The sequence below is a fragment of the Enhydra lutris genome, unplaced genomic scaffold (genome assembly GCF_002288905.1).
Source record: "Enhydra lutris kenyoni isolate GAN:26980312 unplaced genomic scaffold, ASM228890v2 scaffoldscaffold15, whole genome shotgun sequence".
NCBI classification, from domain to species: domain Eukaryota; kingdom Metazoa; phylum Chordata; class Mammalia; order Carnivora; family Mustelidae; genus Enhydra; species Enhydra lutris.
In genome coordinates this window covers 912,026-939,056 of record NW_019154099.1, presented here as the reverse complement: position 1 = coordinate 939,056, position 27,031 = coordinate 912,026, and the positions used below count along the sequence as shown (strand labels likewise).

Sequence of the window (27,031 nt, the reverse complement as noted above, 5' to 3'; positions counted from 1 at the left end):
GTTATGTTAGTCACCATACAGTAATCTTAATTAAGAAAGAACAACAAAGCCAGAGGCATCACACTTCCCGATTTCAAACTACATTACAAAGCTCTAGCCATAAAAAAGATACTTGCATAAAAACAGATACGTACACCCAAGAACATAATAGAGATCCCAGAAATAATTTCACACATACAGGGTTGGTCAATTTACAACAGTGGAGCCATGAATATACAATGTGGAATGGACAGTTTCTTCAGCAGATGGTACTGGGAAAACTGGACAGCCACATTGAAAAAAATGAAACTGGACCACTGTTTTATACCATACACAAAAATGAACTCAAAGTGGATTAAACCTTGAACATAAGAACTAAAATGATGAAATCCCTAGAAGAAAACAGGTAAGCTGCATGACATCAGTCCTAGTGATTTTTTTTCAATTTGACACCAAAAGGAAAACAACAAAAGCCAAAATAAACAGTGGGTTGGCAAAACGAGAAGGCATCTGCACAGCAAAGGAAACCATCAACAAAATGAAAAAGCAACCTACTGAGTGGGAGAAAATATTTGCAAATGTTTATGTATTTGGATATTAACCGCTTATCAGATAAAGAATTCACATAACTCAGTAGCAAATAAAGAACCTGATTAAAAAATGGGCAGAGAATCTGAATAGAGATTTTTCTCTAGAAGACATTCAGATGGCCAGCAGGTCCATAAGACGGTGCCCAGAATCGCTCCTCATCAGGGAAATGCAAATAAACCAAATGTTATGCCACCCCACACCCATCAGAGCGGCTAGTATCAGACAAGAAATACCATGTTGTCGAGGATGTGGAGTGAAGACTGCTGGTGGTAATGGAAATTGCTGCAGCCACCGTGGAAAACCTTATGGAGGTTCCTCAACAACTAAAAATAGAATTCCCAGAAGATCCAGCAATTCCACTTCTGAGTATTCATCCAAAGAAAATGAAAACCCCCAAAAAGAACTTGCACCGCCCCGCGTGTACATTGCAGCATTATTTACAATGGCCAAGATACGGAAGCCACCTGTGTGTCCATCAGTGGATGAATGTATAAAGAAAAATATATTTTTTCAGCCATAAAAAAGGAAATCCCACCATTTGCAACAACACAGATAGACTTCAAAGGCAGTATGCTAAGCAAACAAGTCAAAGAACGGTACCATATGATCTTCCTTCGATGTGGAATTCAAACAAACAAACTCACAGATACAGAGAACAGATGGGTGGTTGCCAGGATTGGGGGCTGGGGAGTAAAGCTGTTCAAAAGGTGTACTTTCAGTTGTAAAATACATAAGCCCTGGAGATGTGACACAGCTTAATGACTGGTTAGCAATACTGGGTTGTATATTGAACACTACTAAGAGAGCAGATTAAGAGTTTGCATTACAAGAAAAAAAATTTTTTTTTGCTTAAAATCAGGAATGACTGGCAGAGGACAAACACTTGGTGGTTTTGCAGAGATTTTCACCATGTGCTTGTTTAACAGAAAACTACCTGTGCCATCTTATTTTTGACTCCATCATGAAGGCAGGGGTTCAGATAAACCCTAAATTATGCTGCTTTGAAGAGAGGATGCACCTGATGTTGGTCACCAGAGGGGGGCTCAGGTGCACCGTGGAAGCGCTAGCTGGGCAGGTGGGGTTCCAGCTGGACCAGTACTAGCTGGTGGTAATGGCAAGGGCTGGGGAAGGGGTTGCAGGAATGTGGCCATAAGCCTCCCCCCACCACAGCCAGCTCCCATTTTGAGCTCATCGGGGATGTGTGGTGATTAACTAGGTTTATTATGGTGATCATTTCACAATATGTAATATTAGTGCAGCACAATTATTCTATTTTTTATGTATCAACTATATTTCAATAAGAATTATTTTAATCATTTCTATTTAAAATAATTTTTAGGGGCATTTGGGTGGTTCATTCGGTTAAGCATCCGCCTTTGGCTCAGGTCATGATCTCAGGATCCTAGGATCAAGCCCCACATTAGGCTCCTACTCAGCAGGGAGCCTGCTTCTCCCTCTCCCAGTGCCTCTCCCCCACCCCTGCTCATGCTCCCTAATAAAATCTTTAAAAAGTAAGTTTTTAAACAACTTTAAATGTTTTAAATAATTTCAAAGAGAACATAGGCTATATGAAAACTTCCCAGAGGACAGTGAAATGGGAAGCAAGATGCGTTTTTCTTCAGAACAAAAATCTGATTTTTCATGTGAACCCATTGCCCAACTTACTTGAGTTGCCCCTAATGTTTTTGTTAGTCGCTGGATTAAAATTTCGATTGCTGTCTCATTACTCAGCACACATTGCCACCCTGGTTGTATTTGCACCAAGGACACAAGAGGAAATGACCCTTCTCAGAAAGAGAAAGTGTGAGAATGAGGGAGAATTCCAGTGTGACACTGCCCAGGGTTACTGGGTCAGGGCAGAGTCCCCTTCACCAGGGGTTCTACCCATGTGCCAGAAAATGAGCCTACTGACACCCAGATCACTGAAAAAGATGCCTCAGCTCAGACTTCTTCACATTCCTGACTGCAAACTGCCTAGGCTCAAAGTTGCCGGAGAAGCTTCCAGGGTGACTGCCACATGTCACTGCTTTCTGATTTCAGAGACATAACCAGATCTCCCTGGCTAGTTGCCTGAAGCAGATTCATTTATCTAATGCTATTCTGTTCCATAAATAGCAAAGGGAGGACCCACTGGCTTCCAGTGAGTCAGCAGCCTGCACTGCTTCAGAGAGAAAGGCAGGGGACTCCAAGGCACATGGCTGCTGTCACAGAAGGCAACCCTGAGAGCCCGAGGCCAGGCGGAGAGAGGCTTCCCTGGAAGGAGGGCCCACAGGGTGAGGTTTTACTCTGGAAAGGTCACCTGGGGAAGAGTTTCCTGAAACATCTAAATGATTCATTCTCAGCCTGTAGTGTTCCTGGTCAAGTTAGACAAGCAGACAAGAGAGGCCAGAAACAGAGGCACAGCCAGGAGCAGGGCACAGAAAGAAGCTCCATCCAGTGTCTACGTGAGTTGTCTTTAAGATAGACCAGATGCTGCTTTTGAAGCTGACTTCTCTGCAGAGCTGGAGAATACCACCAGATTTGCTGCAAACACATCCCCCATGCGCTCAGCATGGCAGCTGGGTTGGAGGGAGGGGTGGAGGCTCGCAGCCACCCTCCTGCAACTCCCTGCCCCCGACCCTGCCTTTACCACCAGCCAGTGCTGGTCCAGCTGGAACCCCACCAGCCCAGGTGCACCGTGGAAGCACTAATAACCAACATGGGGTGTGTCCTGTCTTCAAGGCAGGTAATTTCTGGTTTATCTGAGCTCCTGCCTTCATGAGGGAGCCAAAATGAGAGAGCACAGGTAGCTTTCCACTGAACAAGCACAGTGGTGAAAATCCCTGCAAAACCAGCAGTTGTTTGTCCTGTGCCAGTCGTTCCTGGTTTTAAGTCAAATTTAACACCATTCTGCCCCCTGATATTGGGAAGATTTCGATGTCCCCTAGCAGTTTCTTTCATGGCAACCTTGGCCTTTTGATGCTCATGAAGCAGTCCTCATGGAGGCTTCCTTTTTCAGGCAGATTCAGAATGCAAACACGCTTACCAAATGCATGCTCTTCGAGTAAGGCTCCAAAGATGGAAGTTATAGGGTCATGTGCATTTACCAAATAAGAAATACATCGGGGCACCCAGGGGAATGGGCCCTTGGGGAAAATCCTAGATTCACATCTTGATTAATGTTTATTAACATTGCCTCTCCCCTCCCAAAGAGTCCTCCATACTGGAGGACTTCCTTCTTTCAAGAGCGTCATGACTTATCTTTTCTTGTTTAGCCAAATTCAAATGATTGAGACCATCAGGAGAACCACACTGCACCCACTTACAGGCTGTACCAAAAGCATTTTGCACCATGTTCTTCAAAGATCTATAACTTGGACCATCAAAAATCTCCATAAGTGCTACTTTCAACTTTGGCTCCTTAAGCCACCCTTGGCAGAACGACTTGGGAATTTCAGTGGGCTGTACAGAAAGGGCAAGACTAGAATCATCAGGCCATGGGGACACACACCACAGAATATAGAGACTGAGATTTAAGGAAAGGATCAGGAGGTTGGACAGATAATCCATACAAAGACCTGAATATCTGAATTGATGTTTGGGAAGATACTCGGGCAAGCAACCGGGAATGTGGCTTGTCACAAATCTTACAAAGTGAAAGACTACAGCAGTATCTTCTAAAATGCTTTCTACCACCGGTCTTCCTCCCCGTCCAGTCCTTTCTCCTTTATGCCGCAGCCACAGACTTGGCCTTGTCACCATCTTGCTTTCAAGTCTTCCGGTTTTAAAGTGCAGGGGACTTACATGAACACATGATTTGGGGCCCACCCTGACGAGACTCCTCTCACCTCTCAGGGCTTATCTCTTGCTTTGGTTCACACCTACAGCCTCTGATCAGGCTGCTTTTGTGCGTGAGTGTGCCTCCATGCCACACTGGTCGCACTCCAGTTGGAGGGCACCTCGTGCACCTCCAAGATTTTGTCCAAGTATGACTGCCCAAGGCAAGCTTTTTGTACCCTCTCCCCATGCTGCCTCGACTCTCAGCAGAATCAGCCTCTCCCTCCTTTGTGCCCAAACATGGTCCATATGTTGTCACTCACTTTCTCGTCATGGCTCACTTTATCATCCTTGAACACTGTGTTGTTCATTGTTAGGGGCTTAGATTATGTCTTGTTCAAAATTATCTGTGCCTGGCCCTCCAGACCTTTTTCTCACCAAAGATCCCATAAAAAATGATAACTAGAATACTTCTGTGATGCAAGAGGCTGCTGGTAAAAGAGAGCAGTATCTTGGTGCACCTTTAATAACCCATTCAAAACTCAAACACACCCATGGAGAAGACCCTCAGTTAGTGTTGAGATTGAAAGAATGAATAGACTGTATAAGATTAGGAGAGATCTGCAAGTAGGCAAAGACCTTAGAAATCAATGGAAGGAATGGTCATACATAAATAACAGAATTAAGACTGCAACATAAGGATGAGTATGTAGATTTCTTACCTAGTCAAGGTATCCTTGACCAGAACAGCTCTAGACTCCATTCCCAACGTGAACTTCATCACTGCTTTTCTTCACACACCTTGACTGTAATCAAGCCAGCTGCTTGTCAGCCCCACACCCCCTCCACGTTTGTTGCCTACCTGCTAACAGTCAGCCTGTTTGGGTTGGCCTCTCTCCAGCACAGCCTCCCCTCCACCGATGCCATCCAGCAGGAGGCCAGCTGTGCATCTCAAAGGCTCACCTGAGGGGCCACCTCCTTTGGAGACTCCTCTGCTCCCACGGGGCAGGTGTGCCTGGTCTCTCCTTCACAGCCCTGTCGTTGTGCCTGTCATCAGGTTCTTGCCCAAGCGATTTCTTTCTCTTATCTTTCAATGAAACGTAAGCTTCATGTGGTCAAACACGGAGTCTCATTTTAGTGTCCCCTCCTTCACCTGTAGTAGATACAAAATAAATGTATTTTATATTCACCCGTATCTCTCAAGCAGCTGTGGGAAAACCTAGTTCCCATTTAATAGGGAAGCAAGGGTGTCTGTTGTATAGGGAAGGGCCTGCTGGGTGCCAGGAAAGATCCCTGATAGTAAACCATACTCAGGACCCTTATTTCAAGGATTCATAAATTAGATGATCCATACTAAATAGGGCCAGAGCCACTGTCCCCAAATCCATTATTTAATGGAAACTTTGCATAGTAAAGTTTGGCCTGCAGGCGTGGGCACTGAGCTAGACCGGATGGAGACTCTCTCTCGTATAGAGGTCCCCAGTTCCACAGAACAGAAGCAGGTCCCTGGTGCGCTGCAAGGAGGGTGGGGGGAAGAGCAGAACAGGGTGAGGTGTTAGAGGGAGACAATGCTTGTCCAAGCCCTAAGGGGCTTCGGTGGGGTCTGGCAGTAGTCAGCAGCACCCCCTCCTGTCCAGTCCCTGCAGGGCAGAGTGTCTGGAAGAGTCTGGTTCCAGATAGCAAGAGAATAAATGCTAATTTCCTGATAGCCCCTCCCTCATCAAAGATTTACCACCCTGAGCCATGGGCCACCGTACGATATAGCCTGGCAATCTCACACATACTGGAATGGAGTCCCATGTTGACCTGACTTAAGACTGTGATACCCTACCCTGATCTCCCCCATCTTCCCATCAGCTACATTCAAACAGTGCTGCTTTGGTTGGAGAGAGACACACCCTTCAAATGTTCTTTTTGTATTTACTGGTATCCTCATCTCAGCATCCTCACGCTCGGCCAGGCCCTCATGCTTGTGGCGAATCCGTGCAGCAAGCAGCCCTCCCTATGTCCTTGAAATAACAATAGCCCATATGGCAGCCAAGGCCTGCATCTCCTCCCAGGTTCAGAGAGGTCTCCTCAGGCAGAGAACTCGGGTCCACACTCACCCAAACTCTGCTACCTCTTGGCTTTAGAGTTTGGAGAATGAGATGTCTGGTAAGGTTTGATTGCCACGACACTGCTGGAAGTTTCGAGTTAACATCCTCCTCACCAGTGACCCCGGTCCTACACTAACATGACGTGCCCTCTTCCCCTACAGGCGCAAAGGGTGCACAAGAGGTTTCCTAAGGCTGGCAGAAGCCACCACACGTCGGAGCAAAAACCTCCTTCCATGCCTTCCCCAAGCACCACCGCCCCGAGCCAGACGCCTGGCAGCAGCCAGCAGCCCGTACCGGACAGCTCACATCCAGGCCCTGGCCAGATAGACCGGCCGACCGGGCATCCACAAGAAGCTGCCAGACAAGCCGGCAGCCCTCCCAGCCTCCCCTGGTCCTTCCAGAGAAGCAAGTCCTTGTTTTGTCTGCCCACAGGAGACTCCTTCCCAGGCTCCTCAGCTCTACCACAGTGGTTTTCAAACACAGATGGCCCAGGGCACAGGGCGACGGAGGGGAGGCACAGCCACCTCCTCTCCATCGATGACCTGGAGGGGGCCCAGGAGACCGACGTGGACACGGGCCTCCGGCTGTCCTCCTCAGACCTCTCTGTGGTCTCTGCCTATTCGGCGCCCAGTCGGTTCTGCAACACCGTGGAAGCAACCCTCCCGCCTGAAAGGTGCAGCAGCCACTGGTCAAAGCCGAAGGGTTTCAGAGAAGGACCGCTGCCCACCGGGAGTGGGGGGGCCACAGAGACCACCTGGGCTTCCCTCCCTCTCTTCACCAAAGGGCCTTGCAGCTCCTCAGCCCCAGCTGCCACTGCTGCTCCCCCCACTCGTGGCCCCTCCTCACGCACAGAGTCCTCCCCAGAGCCTCCCTGTGATGCTCCCCGCACTGAGCAGACCTCGGGCAGAGACGCCCCGCCGCCCCCAATGCTGGCCGGACCCGTGGACAATGACATGGAGGAATTCTACATCTGAACACCCTCTGCTCTTGTGTTCCAGACACACAGACTCAGGTCCTACTGCCCCACTGGGGTCTGCACACCACCCGTGCATGCGCTCAGCCTGCTCCCCCAGGTCTGTTGGAAATCCATCCGTCTCACGGGCTCACTAGCACAGGTGCCACGCCACCCATTCTTACCTGAGAGGTGGCACATTTTAAAGACTTGCTGGAAAAATGCTCGCATTTTTATGCAAATAAATTCTCGAGCTTAAGTTGTAAAACTTTTTTCGAATACCCAATTCCTTTTGAGATATGGTTTAGTGCACTTAATACAATTTAAATGCCTCATATCATTATTTGAAATGAAAAGAAAACCTAGTCAGCCGGAGCTGATTCGGCAATTTTTCATACTGTGAAGGAAAAACAATTAAAGCCAAAATGTTGAATGTGGGAAAGCTACTAAGTGACCTGTATGAGAGATTAGTGCACAGTAACATAACGTACGGCTTACTGGATTCTGCATACATATTTGCATCACCAGGCAACGGTGGCCCTAAGAATTTCCAGGTAGTGCTGATACAGTGCGAAAAGTCAGCTTGATAAAACAGCAAAACACCTATCAGGCTACGGAAATGCCTCGCTGTGATGCCATGCGCATCTGAAAATCTGAATTTATGCAAAAGTAGCTAATATACTTTATAAGGATTTATCCTGAGTAACAGACTCATGGTGGAATCAAAATATGATCTGAGTTCCAAAAACCAGATTTGCATCCACTTTTCAACAACACCTCCCTGTAACAAGTGGAGTCTACAGAGGACCACTCCACTCCCAGGATTTATGTGGCTCCCTGAGGAACCGCTCACTGGAGTCACAGGATAACAGGATATCGGTCATAGGGGTAGCTAGGCTTAAGACAGTTCCATTTTAAAAACCACCATCCAAGGGCTATGTATATATGTATGTATATAAAGGACAGGAGCCACACTTTATACTGCTCTCTCCAGTAAACATGTATTGCCACACACCCTGATCTTTCTGTTTCTAAACAATCTGCAACCTTTTTCAGTGGCACTTTGATGGCACAAATTAATAAAGGCCCCCATCTTCTCCAAATGGGAAGTTTTATACAAAACGTTGTCCTGGACAGACCCTGTTTCATCGCCAGCCTTCCACAAGTGCATAGAAGCCTTAATTAAAGCTGGCGCTCTAGCCCAACCTTAACCTTTTCTGCCTGTTTTCTGCTTCTGTCGAAGCATGAATGATATTTAAATAGCACCTCTCTCCCACTCAGTGAGGGCATGTTTACAGCCCCAACCTCAGCAGTGCCGAGCACGGGGCACGGTGACACCGAGCTGTGCCTGCCTGCTACCTCCCTTTGGGAAACAGGAGCATGGACTTCCTGGCCTTGCTCACTTCCTAGTCTGGTGCTCCTTGCCTCCGTGACTCCTGGTCCAGCTTTCCCCTCTCTGAAAGCTTCCACACCAGTCTGGACATGGCCTCAGGATCCCTTTCAACACTGCTCTCCAGGCAGCCGTGAAGCCTTTGCCATTCCTGCAGTGAGAACCTTAGATCCTGCCCCCGACATCCAAATGATAAGATTCTCCATGTTAAGTAAATAAAAACATGGTCTCTTCTACTTTTAGGCCAGGAGCAAACAAACTTTCTAGAAAGGGCTAGATAACAAACGTGGTAGGTTTTGCCAGCCATTTGGTTTCTGTTGCAATGACCCCCGCTCTGTCGTCTGAGCGTGGAAACAGCCAGGGGAGATGTGTGAGTGAGCGGGAGTGGCTGGGTTCCAATCAAATCTTATTTACGAGAACAGACGGAATCCTGTGCTGGAGAGAGGCTGATCTAGGACCTCGGGCGCAGCCAGCAATAAGGGATCTGCGTCTGCAGCCCTCTGCTGCCACGGGGTCCTCCTGTCATGCCGGTGACCCCAGAAGCTCAGGGCCTTGAGGGGCTTCTTTGTGCAGAGATGGTTCTTAGTAAGCCACCAGCCATCCACCTCCCATCCGGAAATGTGACTCAAGGCAGCAGGGGGATGAAAAACAACAGGTTTGTGTTAGGAAGGAGAAAAAGAACTCCAAGGTGTTGACACCAGCTCGTGAGCAGCAAAGGTCAGTGAGGCATAAACAAATGGACTACCGTCCAGTGATGGCTCCTCCTGGTGTGCCCCATCCGTGCCCTTAGTTTAGTTTAATATACTTGCATGCACCCCTAGGATTACTTCGGAACCCAAACCCTGATGCTCTCCGGTCCCACCTCTTCTTAGTAACCCACCCTCAGCACAGTCCAGTCTACCAACTGAGGGGCCCCAAAGGATGTCGGCGACACCATTCAAAAGCAGGAAATGCAAGATGCCCCCAGAACATGAGGGGAGAATGGAGGAACCCAGCACAGACCACACTCAGGCATTCCCCCGCCTTCCTCCCAGGCTATGCTCGGGAGCGGCAGTACCCTCTGTGCAGAAGAATGTCACAGAGACATACTGACAAAAGCCTGGCTTCCACTTCTGGCCACTAGTATTTATTTTCCTCATCCAGGAAGGCTCCTGACACCCAATGGGGGATCCTGACTCTTGGACTGCTGTTGTTGTAATGGAGGCTGGCCTACTGTGAATGCTCAATAAATGTGTTCAATTAAAAAAACATGAAGCTATCTCAAATTATTTCTCTCCTGGACTGGGTTCTGAGGTATAGGAAATCTAGATTTTAGCCCTAGGTTTTGGGGGGTTTTTTTGTTGTGGTTTTTGGTTTTTTTTGTTTTTTGTCATTTAATGGAACCCAGTCTCTTATCTTGACCTTACACCTCCCCCCAGCATGGCCCAGGGGAGGGGGGAGGGGAAGGGGTCTACTAAGTGTCCCAGTCTAGTTCACAACCCATCCCTTGTCTCTTCTCCAAAAAGACTTCCCAAGTTACTGCTCATGATCCCATCATGGTGCCTAAGCACCACCAAGGAGCCACTATAAAGATGAAATGTTTCTTAGACAGTTCCTAACTGACCTACCAAGCCCTGCAAAAGTCATCTCGGGTCACCCATGGGGGTGGAGTGGTGAGCTACCAAAGATACTTGTATTCTGGGAGCGTGGACATGTGGTTGTACAAAATGGGTTATAGTGCTGGGTGTCCCTTGAGCCCTGTGACCCAACACAAGGGAATAGTTACATGGAAGCCAGTTGGACTACACTGTCTAGTGTGTTCCAGGTGAGACCAAATGTTTACTTTTACTGGGAAGACCTCTGAACCCACAGCTGATATCGTCAGTCTGCCTAATTTAGGAGACATGCAGGAGAAATCTATCCTCCTCCAGGGCTTTCTGTAGATGAATGAATTCTCCTATTCATCAGGTAAGAAACACCTAAGTAGACTCAGAATTCCTGGAAGAGACTTTTGAAGGTAAATAAAACTAACTGTGGAGAGCTTCTGCCTCCCAAACCCCCAGATGGACATGACCCAGTTATGGTCAATGATCTCATGTCTGCATTTCAGGAGAGCAGTGGGAACAGCCCAATGGTCTTCCTCCCCCTCCCTGACCACCACATTACTCCGTGTTCCTGGTCTGAACATATATGTCTCCTAGGATTTATAGGATTCTGTTTCTCTTTAATTCTCTGGAAATATAATTGATCAGATCCAGCAGAAGTTTGAGAAAATAACATGAGAAATTGACATAACATTATAAAAATGGGTTCATGAAGGGTAAAGAAGCTGAATTTATATATTTTTATATAATCACACTCTTCCAACTTTCACTGAAGTCTTTAATCTTTGGGAACAGAAGTCCAAACACAAAATGTCTTTAAATCCCATCAGATGAATAACAGAAGCAAACCTTAATGGTAATATCGGCACACTTGATTCTTTTTCAACAACTTCTGTTTTAGAGATGTGATAACTATTATCCAGTTATGTGCTCAGAATTAGGATCAATATATCCATTCAAAACAAAAGTAACCAGAGTATTTGGTGAAGCTGAAAAGGCCCCTTCTCTGTGCCCTTACGACATGCTCCCTAATATCTCCATCTGTAATGAGGGTCCCACCTCCTGTTGCCTAAGATGGCATAGAAAAAATGTTTCCACACATGGGGCACAGCCCCTAACTGGCGTGGTCTGGGTAAGAATCATCACAACCACCCCATCTGACACATTTGTCTTGTAAGTTGAATGAACGAAGCCAGCCAGGCTTCCTTAGGTCAGCCCTGCCCAATTTCCAGAACAAAACCCAGAGCCTTTTGGGCAGGAACAGCTCTACATGTTCGTGGCACTGTCCAAAAAAGGGCCTGGTGAATAGAATACTTTGGGGCCAAGTCACGGTGCAGGCCAGCTGCACCAAAGGTGCAGGCTTTGGTGCCACCTGGTGGCCGCCCTGGCCAGAAGGGTCAAGCAGCCCCCCTTTTCCTGGAGATGAACAAAAAGGAACCATTTCTCTTCCGTTTATTACTCTGCATTTAATTATTTCTACAAGGTACTGAGGCAACTGAAATCACAAGGACTTAAGACAATGAAGATAGAAGTAGAAAATCAGGGCTAGGGAGAAAAGAGTCCATAAATACACCAACGATATAGAAAAACGTAACTGCTGGGGAAGACCTTCCCAAGAGCCAAAGCAAAAAGGGAAACATGAATAACGCAGTTCCCCAGTGGGATTTGAAGATCTAGCGACATTGTCTTATCCTCATTGTTAACTTAACATTGTCTCAAGGTTATTCCTCAGTGGGAACCACGTTTTTCTTAGCACAGTTTCTAAAATTACTTTCTCAGAAGGGGATTTCCATGAGGGATTTTGTCTCAAAGGTTACTGGGTTTGGTCCAAGAGGATAGCTTTCTTGATGGAAGGCTGGAATTTATAAGACCTGGAGGAGTGGGCACGGCTCAGGCTTCAGGTGAACCTCCCTAGACCTCCCCAGCCACATTGTGGGGAGATGGAAATTTGGCCCTCGGTGGAAAGTCTAAAGGCTGGCTTCCTCCGGTCTCTTGAGACCCAATCTGTAGTTTGGCAAGTGGAGGGTGGGGGTGAGGCCCACATCCTCCTGAGAGACCAGAGGCCCCCACCCCCAGTTTCAGCCTGCAAGCCTAGAGTCTCCCCCCTCTCCTGAGCCCCTCTGCAACCTCACCCTTGCCCTGTGGTCCCAAAATCCACTCCATTCCCTAACCTCTCCCTGTTGAGAGAGGCTTCTGGCACACAAGCCCTTCCACATAACTTATAAATCCCCTCAGCACCCCTCCCTGAGCTTCTAGAGAGCCCGTAGGGATTCAGGTCCCCGCACCTCCTTCGGTGCTCTGCGTGGATTGGCTTGTCATGCAGCAAGCACTTACTGAGTTCCACTGCGCATCAGGCTGGTGCTGGGGACCCAGGACTGAACAGCTTCACCACTTCTGTGAACCAAGGGCAAGTTATTTCACTTCCCTGAGCCCCCATTAGATCATCTGTAAGACACGGACAAGAATATCTACCTTGGAGGATAATGAGACTTAAATTGTGTCATTTGCATGAAAGCCTCCCGGGGTACCTATGACATACTGCTGTGGAACTAAGGCTGAGGTTCTCTCCCTCCCCTCAGGCTGCAAAGGGGCACCTGCTCTGCCCGCCAGACTCCCCACGATCCTCAGTGGCAGGGAACATGGACAAGGACCGCCTTCCAGGTGCTTCTCACAACACAGGTTCTCCTTGTGCCTCTGGACACTGCGTCTCTGGACAGAATTTCACCCGATGGGAAACCGTCTTTCTATCATCACATGCTCAGCCTCCTGGCTCTTCTCCTTCCTCCATTTCAAGCCACTGCCATAAAGCCAGACCTTGTGCCTTTACCACCCAACTCCCTTCCCTAACCCCCCTGTCCCTCAAGCCTGTGAAACTCATTCTGCCTTCCCGCCTCCTCTCTGCTTGGGGTTCCAGACTGACGGGTCCACAGCTGACCACTGCACCCTGGGCCTGTGTGGCATCTACACGCTCCACTGTCCCCTCGCCGCAGTCCTAGCCACCCCGCGGTTGCTGCCTCACCCCTCCATGGAGGCTCACTCCTTCCACTCCACCATCCTTGCCACTTAGCCAACCTCCATGCAACTTACACACCTGCTCTGACTCCCCAAATGCCCTTACCCCACCTGAGTCTGCACTACTTTCAGCAGCAAGCTCACCCCCGCCATCCAGCCGGGACCAGAGCCACCCACCACCCCCTCAGCCTCCCTCCCTATCCCATAAGATGTGTCCAACTCCAAGGAGGGAAGACACAAGACGACACTAACAGGTAGAATGGATTGACTGTCAGGTCCTCTGCCCTTGGAAGTTGTCTGAGGACTGAAAAGCAGCCCAGCACAACGGAGGAAGTTGATCTGTACAGCGGGGACCGTCCTCATCTTATTTCCACTCCAAGAGTTATGTTCCACTTCCTGCAGAATGAGCCTCCTGTGCCCAATACAAGTAAATCACCCCACACCGGCGGTTCTGGAATCCTCCTTGGCCATAAAGCTTAGCAGCAGTCTGGGCCCTAGGATTATCACCTGAGCTGGCTAGGCAGACCTGCAGGGACCCCTCTGCTCCTTTGGTCCATGTCCGAGCTCACAGCCCTGCCGCAGACCTCCCGGGAGTGATTCCCTGTCTAGCTTTGCCTTCGTGATTCTGCTAGACACAGTGAACTGTCTGTAGCAACGGAGGGGGGGCACTCGGGGCACCTGGCAGCAAGCTCAGGAGTGTGACCCAAGCACATGCGGTCATCCTGGGGAACCCTGCCTGGTCCCAGTCCTGCTCTGCCAAACCTTGCCTCTCTCGATCATTCAGTCACACGCTTCCCTAGGGGCCGGACCTAACCTTCAGCTACCTGCATACCCCACATGCACACATCTGGTTCCCAAATCAGTGTGACCCACGCCCAACTGGCACACCCAACGGACACTCCAGGCAAGACCAGCTCCCTCCGCCCCGCGGTTCTTCAGTTCTGTGAATGGTTTCTTCTCTCTCCTCATCATTCACGTTCAAAAACCCAGATTTGAATGTCATCCCTGAGACTTACTGGCTGTGTGACCCTGATCAAAATACTTCATTTCTCACCCTTGGTTTCTTTATTGGCAAAGTGCAGCAGATCAGAGCTGGCTGCAGGGTGCTCGCCTCAGAGGCAAAATGAAGAGGATATGGAAATAGTCAGCAAGGTTAATAATATTTTAAGAAAGGGGGCCTTGTTCATAAGGCCATTCTAAGGAACAAATGACTTCAAGAGGCAAAGTCTGGCACGGCAAGAGGTCATTTCCGCCTTTCACATTAGCAAAGGTCTTAAAATAATACTCGGTTTAAGTTATATGTGGCTCTTTAGCAGTCATTGGCACAACCTTTTTAGAGAGAAGTGTGGCAATAGATCTATCAAATACTTATACCCTGTCATTCAACTTCCAGGCTCTATCCCTGGAGAGATGAGGAAATTATCCAAAACAGAGGTAAAGCCTTATGCGTCTGTTTGTCACAGTACACTTTTGAATAGTAAACCACTAGGAAGCAGCCGGAATACGTGTACATACTGCCCTTGACCACACAAAATAGCACAGAGAAAAACAGACTGTAAAGGAGTAGGTCAAAATATTACAGCTTTTGCCTCCAGGTAGTGCAATCATGGGTGGTATTTTTTTCTGCTTCATTTTCCTTTTGGTACTTAACATATGTTCTTTGATAAGCATTTGTTAACTATATAATGAAAAAACAAGGATAATAAAACTAGGAAAACCCAGCCACCGTTGAATGTTCTCAATGTTCACATCAAATCTGTCCCCATTCCTGCTTATTCATCCTCTCCAGGTCAGACAGACTTCTGTTCCTTTCCCTGCAGCCCCAGCTGCACAGGTGGAGATAGTCTAGTGATTACAACAAGGGTCTTCTAACGCTGGTCCCTTCCTCATGAGCTGTGAAATCTTGGACAAGTTCTATGATCTTCTGTGACTCCATTTCCCCATCTGTGAAGTGAGTGCATTCAAATACTTCACCTCTGAGGAAATTAGTCTGTATGATACAGAAATCGGCTTCATGGACCCCCTGCCCCCAGCCATGAATGGGGTCAGCAACGATGGTAAGGTTCCTAGTAGGACCACAAGAGACAAGAAGCCCTTCCCCCATTTCACCTACCATGTAACCCTCTTGGACTCTGATATGTCCCCATTATGGACAAATTCCATATAACTATAATGGAATTTCCCTAGGACATACAGTATGATGGCTTTAAGTCAGAATGAATTTGATTTAAGGAAAAAGTAGTATTTCTGCATCCCTGATTTTGTTGTCTGAGAGCCATGCCCACTATCCAGTGTCTTTATAACCATGTTATCCCCTTCCTAGGCTATGGCCATAGACTCCCAACTTGTTTCTGTAGTTCTAACATCTGCCCGCTCTTACCAATTTTTTTTTTTTTAATGCTTTGCACACACTCCTGCTCAAGACCCTGCCATGGCTCCCTTTGCCCACCAAGCAAAAGTACTCTCTCCCCAGATACCCCCTCAAGACTTTCAGCACTCAGCTCCCATCACCTTCTCCATACTAGCACTTGCTATTCTATGCTCCAGCCAAACGGGCTCTTGGGTCTCCACCAAATATATCCTGTGCTTTCCCATCCACATGCCAAAGCTCAGGTTATTCCTCCAACTCGGCCCCTCCAAAACCTACCACCCACCAAAGCCCAGTGCAAAGGGCGCCTCCTTCAGGAAGCCTGTCTGGATCTCACTGCCAGAGCACATTGCCTGGTGCCAGGATGGGCAAGTTCTCGGTTGTCCCTAACTCGGAACAAATCACAGGGTGCTCTGTCTTGTGGTTGTTGAGCCACAAAGCTGATTATCCAGGCAAATGATATACTAGTCCTTGGTCCAAAGCAGTACCTCAGTAAATAAGATTCAACTGAGCGAGCATGTGAGTGAGGTCTTCACGTTGGGCACAGTTCCACAGTGGGCCCAGCTGGTGTTCCTTTCATGATAAACCCCCATGCTCACATTCCCAAGTCAAGGCCCCTGACCCTGATCATGATTAGTCAATCCAAATGTCCTATGGGGTCGAGAGGGAGAAACTGTATGCAGCGAGCAAACTCGGGAGGACGTGCCGAGCAGGTCCAGATTTACCCAAACCTCAGCCATTTACTCTGGCTTTTGTTTTCAACCCCATCAGCCTTTATGCCTCCAGACTAAAAGCTCCTGAATTATCTGTCTGTTGTATGGAATTCTCTCCATTCCCCCCTCACCTCTTTTTCTATTTTAATTATTTTTTTCTGGGCTCTTCATTCTCCCCATTACGTATTTCTGAGTCACTCTATGCACACCCACGTTTGGATCCAGACACACCCTGATTTGGACCAAGAGTAAGAGTTGTTACTCTGACCTCTAAAATGTTTCTTGTCTTTACAAACATTGAGGGCTAAACACTGAGGGCACTTGCTCAGAGAACCTTTTTCCAACCTAGAATTTACCCACCATTTCCCTACAGACGTCCTATGTGTACATAGTTATTTTTAAACTTTACGCCCACTAAACTCTTGGCAAAAACACAAACTGAACGGATTTCAAACCCAACCGGCTTAAACCCACATGTTTGAAGAAGAACATTGAAATGGCACGAACGCACTTTCTTGCTCTCTTTGATGTTTGTCAGGTTAGAATTAGAGCCTTTCAAGGGAAGGCCAGGGGTTTATGTATTTGACCTGTTTCTTTGCCTCAGTCTGAAAATCATTTCCATTGTCACCTTCCAAGATTTCCCTCAAGGTAGACCAACCAAGGCCCCTGGAGGCTTAGTACCTTCAAAGCCACATATGTAACATACAACAGCTCATGGGGTGCCCTTGGATGGGACGGTGCATCGAGAACTTCATTCAGAGCCACAGTCACTCCCTGGAGCTGTGGGTCCCATTTGCTTTGCACTGTCACCACACCATCTACTTACTACGCAACGATTCGCTTATTTCTGAAATCCAGCGAACAGCTAGCAGACTCTCCAACGCTAGGTCACTGGGCACTGTGGTACCATAACCCAGCAGTGGGAGACAAACAATGATCATAGGGAAGGGAGCCACTAATCTCTTCCAAGCGGTGTGGCTTAAAGCATTGGTCTTCCACATAGCACGTGAGCAGCTCGGAAGCCACCTTTCTCAGAGATGGGTCAGACCTCAGAAGGACTGCCATGTCCCAATCGATCCTGGGAGAAAAGGCAGCAGAGAACACCTGAGAGCCTGCAGTCAAGAACCTCTCTGCATAAGCCCCTGCAGGAGATGGTGGTGCATTCGCAGCCCAGGAGGAGAAGAGAGGAGAAAGGGATGGAATCTGCATGCTGGACCACATCACTGTCCTATTTCAAGTCCTTCAGTGGCTTTTCCTTGCCTTCGGACTAAAAATCCAAGTGCCTGTCCCTGGGCCACAAACACCTACCTGATCTGGCCCCTCATCTCTCTCTCAGCCTTCCTCCCATCCCTCTCCCTGTCCAGCTCCCACTCTGCCGACCGGACATGCTTCCTGCAGTTCACCCAACACTCATATGACCTGCACATGTGGTCTCCTCTGCCCGGGATGCCCCTCCCCCTCCACATTGCTCCCTGATTGCCTTACTCTTTCGGGCTCAGTTTAAAAGCCCTCTCTTCTACATGAACAGACATTTCTGCAAAGACATCCAAATGGCCAACAGACACATGAAAAAGTGCTCCACGTCACTCGGCATCAAAGAAATACAAATCAAAACCACAATGAGATACCATCTCACACCAGTCAGAATGACTAAATTTAACAAGTCAGGAAACGATAGATATTGGTGAGGATGTGAAGAAAGGGGAAGCCTCCTATACTGTTGGTGGGAATGCAAGCTGATACAGCCACTCTGGAAAACAGCATGGAGGTTTCTCAAAAAGTTGAAAATAGAGCTACCCTATGACCCAGCAATCGCACTACTGGGTATTTACCCCAGATACAAATGTAGTGATCTGAAGGGACATGTATACCCTAATGTTTATAGCAGCAATGTCCACAATAGCCAAACTATGGAAAGAAACTAGATGTCCATCAATAGAATGGATAAAGAAGATGTGGTATACATATACAATGGAATACTATGCAGCCATCAAAAAAACAAAAACCAAAAAAACGAAATCTTGCCATTTGCACTGACATGGTTGGAACTAGAGGGTATTATGCTAAGCAAAAGAAGTCAATCAGAGAAACAATTTGAGAATCAAGGTGAGGGGTTGTGGGGGAAAGGAGGGAAAAAATGAAACAAGAGGGGACTGGGGAGGGGGACAAACCATAAGAGACTCTTAATCTCAGGAAACAAACTGAGGGTTGCTGGGGGTGGGGGAGGAGGGATAGGGTGGTTTGATTATGGACATTGGGGAGGGTATATGCTATGGTGAGTGCTGTGAAGTGTGTAAGCCTGATGATTAACGGACCTGTACTAACACACCTATACTAACAGACCTGTACCCCTGAAGCAAATAATACATTATGTGTTAATAAAAATTAAAAATTAAATAAAATAAAAATAAAAATAATGCCCTCTCCTCTAAAAGGTCTTCCTTGACCATTTGTCTCTGTCTCCCTGTCACCTCATTATCAACACACACACAGATTTCCTTCCCTCCATTCCTTTTCTTCTCCAATCAGCCTCTGGTCTTTTTTTCTGATAGGGATCACAATGTTTAAGTGTCTTTTTCTGTATATGGCATTATTTTTCATTTGGCACCCTCACTAGAATACCCTCCATGATGGCAAAGGTGACCCCTAACTTCTATATCATTGTCCTTCAAGGTCTAGCATTGGGCAGGCGCTCAATAAATATTTGTCAAAAGGATAAATGAGTGATTTCCACGTGAAGGATGAGCATTGCCATGTATTTGCATGATTTTAGTCCACAAGCCTAGAGTACGCGATCTATCAGTTTCCCTTGGTTGTATACATCAAATGTTATCTCCTGAAGCCCTGACCTACTGTCCCCATGTCACCACAGGAAATTTGATCATTGCCTTCATCGGGGCTCCCACCCCCTGTCCAGGAATGATGTAATAATGTGGGCTTCTCCAGTGCTGGGAAGTCAGGGGAGGGGCTGGGGCTCGTCCATGGCAGTGGCCTCGTGACCACTAGAGTAGCACTCTGGTCTCAAGTATGACAGGAATTTTGCACCAGGCAGGCTCGAAGGAGACCTCATAACTGTCTATCTCACTGTCCCCAAACCATCCTGTTATAATGTAGAGATAGAAACAAACCCATACTTTTTAGGGGTTCATAGTCTACCAGTAGAAGCAAACCTTTAAACACACACTGGCCCTACAAGGAGATCATCGTGATGACACAAGAAAGAACCACTGTGCTGCCCAGAGGCAGGATAAATAACTCTTCCTGGGGAACAAGGAATGCTTCCTGGAGGAGGTAAATGTTTGCATTCGGTCTGGGAAGATGAGTGAAAGCCCATGATGCCAGAGAAAAGGCATGCAGAGTAGCTGTGCTGTAATTGGGAAAGTTGGAGAACATGAAGGAAAGGAATGCTGGATCTAACTCCTCCTTGAAAAACAGAAGCTTGTGAAAAACTGCCTCAACCTCATCATCCAGGGATATTGGCCAAACCTAGCCTGGCTGTTGAGCTGATGGGCACAGACTGCAAAGGTCTCTGCTTGCCATAAAAAAAGGAATGCAGAGAGAAATAAAGCATTAACTTAACCCTCCTTGGAGAGTCCTGTTAAAAGGGCAGGGGACTCAAAATACCACCAAATGTACACGGCATCACAGGGAGACCAGCATTATATGTGCTCACCTGATAATGGACATGATGCTTTTGGCTGTAGATCAAATTTATGATGAGGTTGAATTGTATTTTTATGTGCTCAATGTATGCTTGAGGGTACATTCTGGAAACCTGCCCATTATTGTATAGAGAACTTGGAGCATCATCTTACCGGTTGAAATTACTCGAGTCTATTACTGTTGCTTTGCTTTTATGAGCTACTGTTAATCATATCTAGACTTCATTTAGCACTGTGCCCTTGGTCAGCAAAGAAACCACCGTATCTCAGTGTGCCCACTGAAGAATACGTTCTATGCTAATGATGCTAAAACAAAGAGCTGACATGTATTGAGAATTCAGTGCCTTGTGCTAAGTCCTTTCTACACACGATCTCGTTCACTCTTAGATAGATGAGGTCATAGTTTCCACCATTTTCCTCAGGAGGAAACAAGCACAGAGAGGACAGGAAATTGCCTTTGATCACACAACGAGCAAGTAATACATTCTCACCATTCACTCATTCACTCATTCTGCTAAAGAGAGACACTGAGCATTAAGTTACACCAGCACATGTAAAGCTGAATGTAATGTGAACTCTCCCCTGGGGAGAATACTGTACAGCAGGTAAAGGCAAACAACACAGACAACCTAGAAGGAAGAGGGAGGTGCCTGGAAAGTGACAGGAGCATTCTGTTCTCGTAAAGAAGGGAGGAATCACTCCTGCGAAAGCAAGTAGCAACTCTGCTGGGGTTTGAAGAAGGGTAAAATTTTAGGTATAAGATGTGAGAACATCCTTTGAAGCTGAAGCATTTAAGCTGAGATTCCCCAAGATGAGAGTAATTAAGCCAGAAACATCTAATATAGCATACGTTATCATTACTTTGTAAACAAAATATCGATGCATTCCATCTGCTTATTTGGGTATTTAATTGTACGCAGAATTCACAGTGTGGTTCTTAGACATGACACCTGATGGTGAAAACCTGGCAGGAGTAGCACATGGTTGTCCAAGGCTAAATTCAAGGTTTCAAAAGTTCTAAGCAGATTCTATTAAAATTCTATCCCCAAGACCTAATGATGGTCATTAACAGATTAACTCTAGAGAAAACCATCTCCTTTTAAATGGGAAGGCCATGCTTGTACTGGATAAAAGTAGAGTGTGCCTGGTTTAAAGTCTGACCCTGCCTTTGGAAAGGTCCTCAGGACTATACAGGTATAATACATGAAAGATCTGGTCCAATGAAAGTCGAATATACAAAATTTCAGGCCCAGCTACAGTCAGTGCACGGAGGACCACACAGTCACATTGAACTGTCTGCAACATTTGTGATTTGACAGGAAAACCAGGCTTTCCCCTCTGAAATCGGGGGTGGGGGTGCAGGGGTGGGGACTGGGAAGGGGGATGTGTCTCTGCCTTCCCTCCACCAAGCAAAGCCAAATCCTTCCCGTGACTTTGATGCTTGGTGCAGAAGAGAAGAGAGGGAAGTAACTAGAGAGTAAGAAGAACAAGAAGGATGGAAGAAATGAAAGCTCCCACAGAGCTCCTACTGCTGTGGTCTTGAGGGTCAGGGAGGTGGGGAGGCCTTAGAAGGTGACCGGGTGTTCCTAGGAGGCCCTGATTCAACACTGTCCACCAGCACCATTAAAGCTGTTGGCACCCTCTTCCCTTCAAAGGGTGGGGAGCAAGAATTTGCATCTCTCCCGTGCCCTGTGGCGGCCATGGAGGAGAGGTGTTTTAAGAGGTTATCCCAAATAAGGACAATCAGGCACAGAAAGGCATAATAACGTATGCAAAATCACATAGTTTATAAAACTCAGGTCTGTGACATTTTCAATTAGGTCAATAGAGGCCACAAAATTTTCAAAACAAACTTCATGTTAATTCACTCTACTTTGGGAAGTTGTGATATTACCTCTAGAATTAGGGGGGGAGTAGAGGGCTGGGAGGGAGCCTTTGGGCCCAGGGGTCATCAGAACAAATGAAGCCACAAGGTGGCCGTGTCTGGAGCAGGTAAATGCATCCCACAATCCCACACCCAGATTTCATTCCTGAATGAGGGCCATTTGCACAGTCAAAGCCTGTCACAGGTTCCCTCAAATCATCAGAGTTCATCCTGCTTTTTCCCCAGCGAAGTACAATCAATTCGGGATGTATTTGATTTTCATATAACAAATATAGGGTCTTCAAAGGAACCATCCTGCCTGTCTCGATTTTTGTCTGTTCATTTAATTACGCTGTCTAAAATTCCTGCAGCAGAAAGATGGCACCATAGTTAAGACCATTCTGCTGAATTGCAAATGTCTTCCATTGCATTTGGCAGCTTCCACCCCTACCACATATCTTTAGCAAGGCACCATAAATCAGCATGTTCTAAACAGCTGAACCAGAAATAACCGAAGAGGATGTTTGGACCAAATGGAGAGGGAGGCTAGGATGAAAGATTTAAACACTAAGGGGAAAAATGCACGATGAAGGAACAAAGAGACAGGAATTAAGCAGAAGCTGTTTTGACAGTACACGAATAAAGTGATATCTTTGCAAAAAGCTTGATGAAGTCATGACTGATACTAATTTGTTTGTTCTCCCCCCTCTGACTCACCCAAATTACTATCCTCAGGGTCACTGTAGCATTAGCCTAATTAGAGCCAGTGACAAAACCGATGTCTAGCGTAGAAAGGCCAGACCACATTCTAGAGACATAGTACCTGATTCCATTGCTGGCTTCCAGAGGACTCTAAATGTCCCACGGAACAGAATGGGGGGAAATTGCCTCTGCAGGGGACAAAAGGAAGAGATCTTAGTTCCAGCCATTTCCAACCTTTTGCTTTTCATTGTTATGACTAAAAAAAATTCTAAAATCATCTAATAGGTTTAAAGAGAAAATATATGCATCGTTCACTTGAACAGCTACCCTTTCATTCACTGAGCATCAACTACCTGCCAGGCACTGGGCTAAAAGCTTTGTAACCATTCTGTTTTTAATCCTCAGAACAACCTGGTGTGGTAGGTTTTATTTTATCTGTGAGAGGACAGAGATTCAGTGAGATCTGGTCAGCTGTCCAATGGCCTACAGCTAGTTAACCACTGGGTCAAGTCTCAGACCCAGGTCAGTCTGATCCCAAAGACCAGGCTTTTCATTACTACCTTGTGCTTCCTCCTCACCACGTGGTTAGAAGTAGTTCTTAGCTGTAAACAACAGAATCCAGCCTCCCAGTTGAATCTGGAAAGAAATGTCTTGAAGGATGCCCAGCGGACCTGAGAGTCTCTGGAAGGGGCAGAGCCCCAGGTTTGACTGACACACAGTCAGGAAAAATGCAGCCGGGATGGATGCCACACTGCTCTGTGGAATTCTTCCAGCAGAAACACCACTGCTGCTCTGACCCTTGACTGACACAGATCATACCTGGGACTGGACACCAGATTCTCAACTAAAACTGCCCCAGAAGAGACAGAGGCCTCTGCCACCAAGCTTGCCAAGAGATCAGTCTCCCTGTGTTGCCTGCCATCGCCCACTTTCCACTCGTGTCTTCTGTGAGCGCTTCTAACTAAGGGACTTTGAATCATGTGGCCACATCAACGTGGAAAAAGGGAGTCTGCGAGATGTAGTCTGGGGGTGTTTTTCTTGGGAAGGAGAGACTCACAATATGGAAACTAGGAAAATAAGAGGGTAAACAAAAAGATATAGGCCCACTAAAAATAACCTTAAATAAACAGTAACTGAGGGCCTACTATGTGCAGAACAGGACACGAGACTCAAGGCTTTCAAGGATGAAGAAATCTGGTCCAAAATCTGGTCCTCGGAGGAATGGAATCTGTTCGGTTAATGTAAGTGACCAACTACCCAAGGTAGCCACCCATGGAAGAGACAAATAGGCAGAGAGCTGTGTGCAATTTCTGTGAGCTGGGGCATTAAGATGTAATGGATGAAAAGAAATCTCCAGAGGATTTTAATTTGAAAGGACAAATGTCATCCACAAAGAGGAGGAATGGGTAAAGATATTGGCCCTCTTCTCCATTCTAGGCTCAAGGTGTATGGGGCCGGGAAGAATGACCACATTCCCTGTAAGGGTAGGGGGATCTAAGGTCTCACTTTGGTTAAACAGTGGTGGATCCAAGAGTGCAGGAACTCACTTATAGCGTTTCTTTAGGGATCACTGAGCTGGGTGGCGAGGGGAGAAGGAGGCCACCAATGGGGAGAAAAAACAGAGGACACTGTGATCATGCAAGCATGGAAGAGGACAGAGGTCCAAAGGGTCCTGCATTTTGGACAGTCACATAAGAATGGTAGACTGTAAGTCTACACCAGGCAGGGTTATGCATGACAAACAACAGTGCCCACTCCAGCTTGTTTAAATGGCTAGGATTTGTGCAAGAAATTAGTTTGCTCACCAAATCTCTGGGAGTACGGAAGGGTCAGGTTGGAGGTTATGCAGCCAGGAGCCAAGCCCAGACTCCAAACCTGAGACAATTTCAGCAAAGACTCTCTGTTGCTGTTGCTGAGAGACAACCTCACAGCCCCTCAATGTTTAAAGTGCTGTCTCCACAGCCAGACCACCTTTCTTTCCAGAAAATGGATTCCACGAGTACCATCTTCCTCACATGCTCTGATATAAGCACATCTCTCTGTGGGTGCCTTTTTCACATTCTTATGCCCTCATTTTCAGTCTGGGGAAAGGAGTTCACCCTTCTCCCTTGGAGAAGAATATTATTCAAGGATATGGGAGGCCACATTCATAACAAATGTTTGTGACAGAGGCACAGTGTGAGTTGACCTCTTGTGTCAGCTGAGGGCACAGCCTCACTAGACTTGGCTTTGCATCTCCTGACCAGAAGGGAGTATCTCCTGTAGCCACAGAGAGAGTTCAAGGTCTTGGGCTCTATATGGGGTACTTCTGGGCAACCAGACATTGAGGGAAACTAAAAATCTATGATAAGTTTTCTCACCCTGAAATATAAATGTCCAAGAACACTTATATGCTACCTTCCCAAGGATTCTGGTTTTTTTTTTTAACAGAAAATAATACTTTAAGTAAAAAGGACAATATAATAATTGGGCCAATTTTTGAGAGCAGGCAGCCAGTGGAGCAAATATTTTCTAGTTGGCAAGAGAGGAGGCTGTGGTGAACACTTGCATTAGGCAACAGACATTGCATTGTCTATCTAATATCCAATCTCATTTTTTTCTTATTAACAGCATTGCAGTTTTGGGAGAAGGGGCTCTTTAAAATTAGTCACCACCACCAACAAATCATCTAACAAGGAAATCAATAAAACAATCCCATTTACAATAGCATCAAAAATAATAAAATGCTTAGGAACAAATTTGACCAAAGAGTTAAAAGATCTCTATACTGAAAACTATTAGATACTGATGAAAAAAATTGAAGACACAAATAAATGGAAAGATATCCCATGTTCATGAATTGAAAGAAATAATATTGTTAAAATGTCCATATGTTCCAAAGCCATCTATAGATTCAATGCAATCCCCAGCAAGAGTCCAATGTCATTTTTACAGAATTAGTATAAACAATCCAAAAAAAAGGAGGGGGGGGCACAAAAGACCTTGAATAGCCAAAGAAATCCTGAAAAAGAAGAAGAAATGGAGGCATCACACATCTGATTTCAAATGATAAATTCACTGTTATCAAAACAGTATGTTACTGGCATAAAAACAAACATACCAACTGAACAGACTCAAGAGCTCAGAAATAAATTCATGCATATATGGTCAACTAATATTTGACAAGGGAGCCATGCATACACAATGGAGAAAAGATAGTCTCTTCAATAAATGATGCTGGGAAAAAAAGTGATTATTTAAATGTAAAAAAATAAAGCTAGACCCAGACCGCTATTTTAAACCACTCACAAAAATTAACTTGAAATGGATTAAAGACTTAAATATAAGACCTGAAACCATTAAAACTCCTAGAAGAAAACATAGGAGAAAAGCTTCTTGACATGAGTTTTGGCAATGATTTTTTTTGGCTAGAACACCTAAATCATGAGCAACAAAATCAAAAATAAGCAAGTGAGACCACATCAAACTAAAGAACTTCTACACAGCAAAAGAAATGATAACAAAATGAAAAGACAACCTTGAATGAAAGAAAATATTTTCAAATCATCTATCTGGTAAAGGGTTAATATCTAAAATATATAAGGAACTTCTACAACTCAATAGCAAACAACAACAAAAAAAAAAATGAAACAAATAACTCAATTTAAAAGTGGGTAAAAGATCTGAAAAGACACTTTTCCAAAGAAGACATTCAAATGTCCAACAGGTACATGAAAAGGAGCTCAACATTGCTAATCAAGGAAAAGCAAATCAAAAATCACAATGAGATCACCTCATACATGTTAGAGTGGCTATTATCAAAAAGACAAGAAATAACAAATACTGGTAAGGATGTAGAGAAAGGAACTCTTGTACCCTACCGATGGGAATGTAAATCAGTCCAACCACTATGGAAAACAGAATGGAGGTTCCACAAAAATAAAAAATGAAACTACCATATGATCTAGAAATTCTACTTCTGGTTATATATCCAAAGGAAATAAAATCACTATGCCAAAGAGATATCTGAATCCCCAGGTTTATATAGCCAAGACATGGAAACATCCAAACATCCAAAGTATCCATTACCTGATGAATGGATAAAGAGATTATATATATGTGTGTATATATACGTATATATATATACATATGTATATAATATATATTATATACATATATACATATGTATACACACACACACATATACACATTTATATATATTATATAAAAATCTATAGTGGAATATTAGTCAGCCATAAAAAGGAAGGAAATTCTGCTATTAGCCACAACACTGACAGACCTCAAGGATATTATTCTAAGTGAAATAAGTGAGAGAAAGAAATACTATAGGATCTCACTTGTATGTGAAATCTTTTTAAAATTT

General features: G+C 45.9%; 1 protein-coding gene across 1 annotated transcript in view; it reads left to right on the top strand.

Annotated features, from left to right (window-relative positions):
- The window catches only part of LOC111147103 (family with sequence similarity 124 member A), a 102,026-nt gene extending 94,630 nt beyond the window's left edge, over positions 1 to 7,396 (top strand). Inside the window, exon 4 of the mRNA XM_022502999.1 lies at positions 6,584 to 7,396. Coding sequence (XP_022358707.1) covers positions 6,584 to 7,396 — 813 coding nt within the window. The remainder of the gene's footprint in view (positions 1 to 6,583) is intronic.
- Positions 7,397 to 27,031: the final 19,635 nt, after the last annotated feature.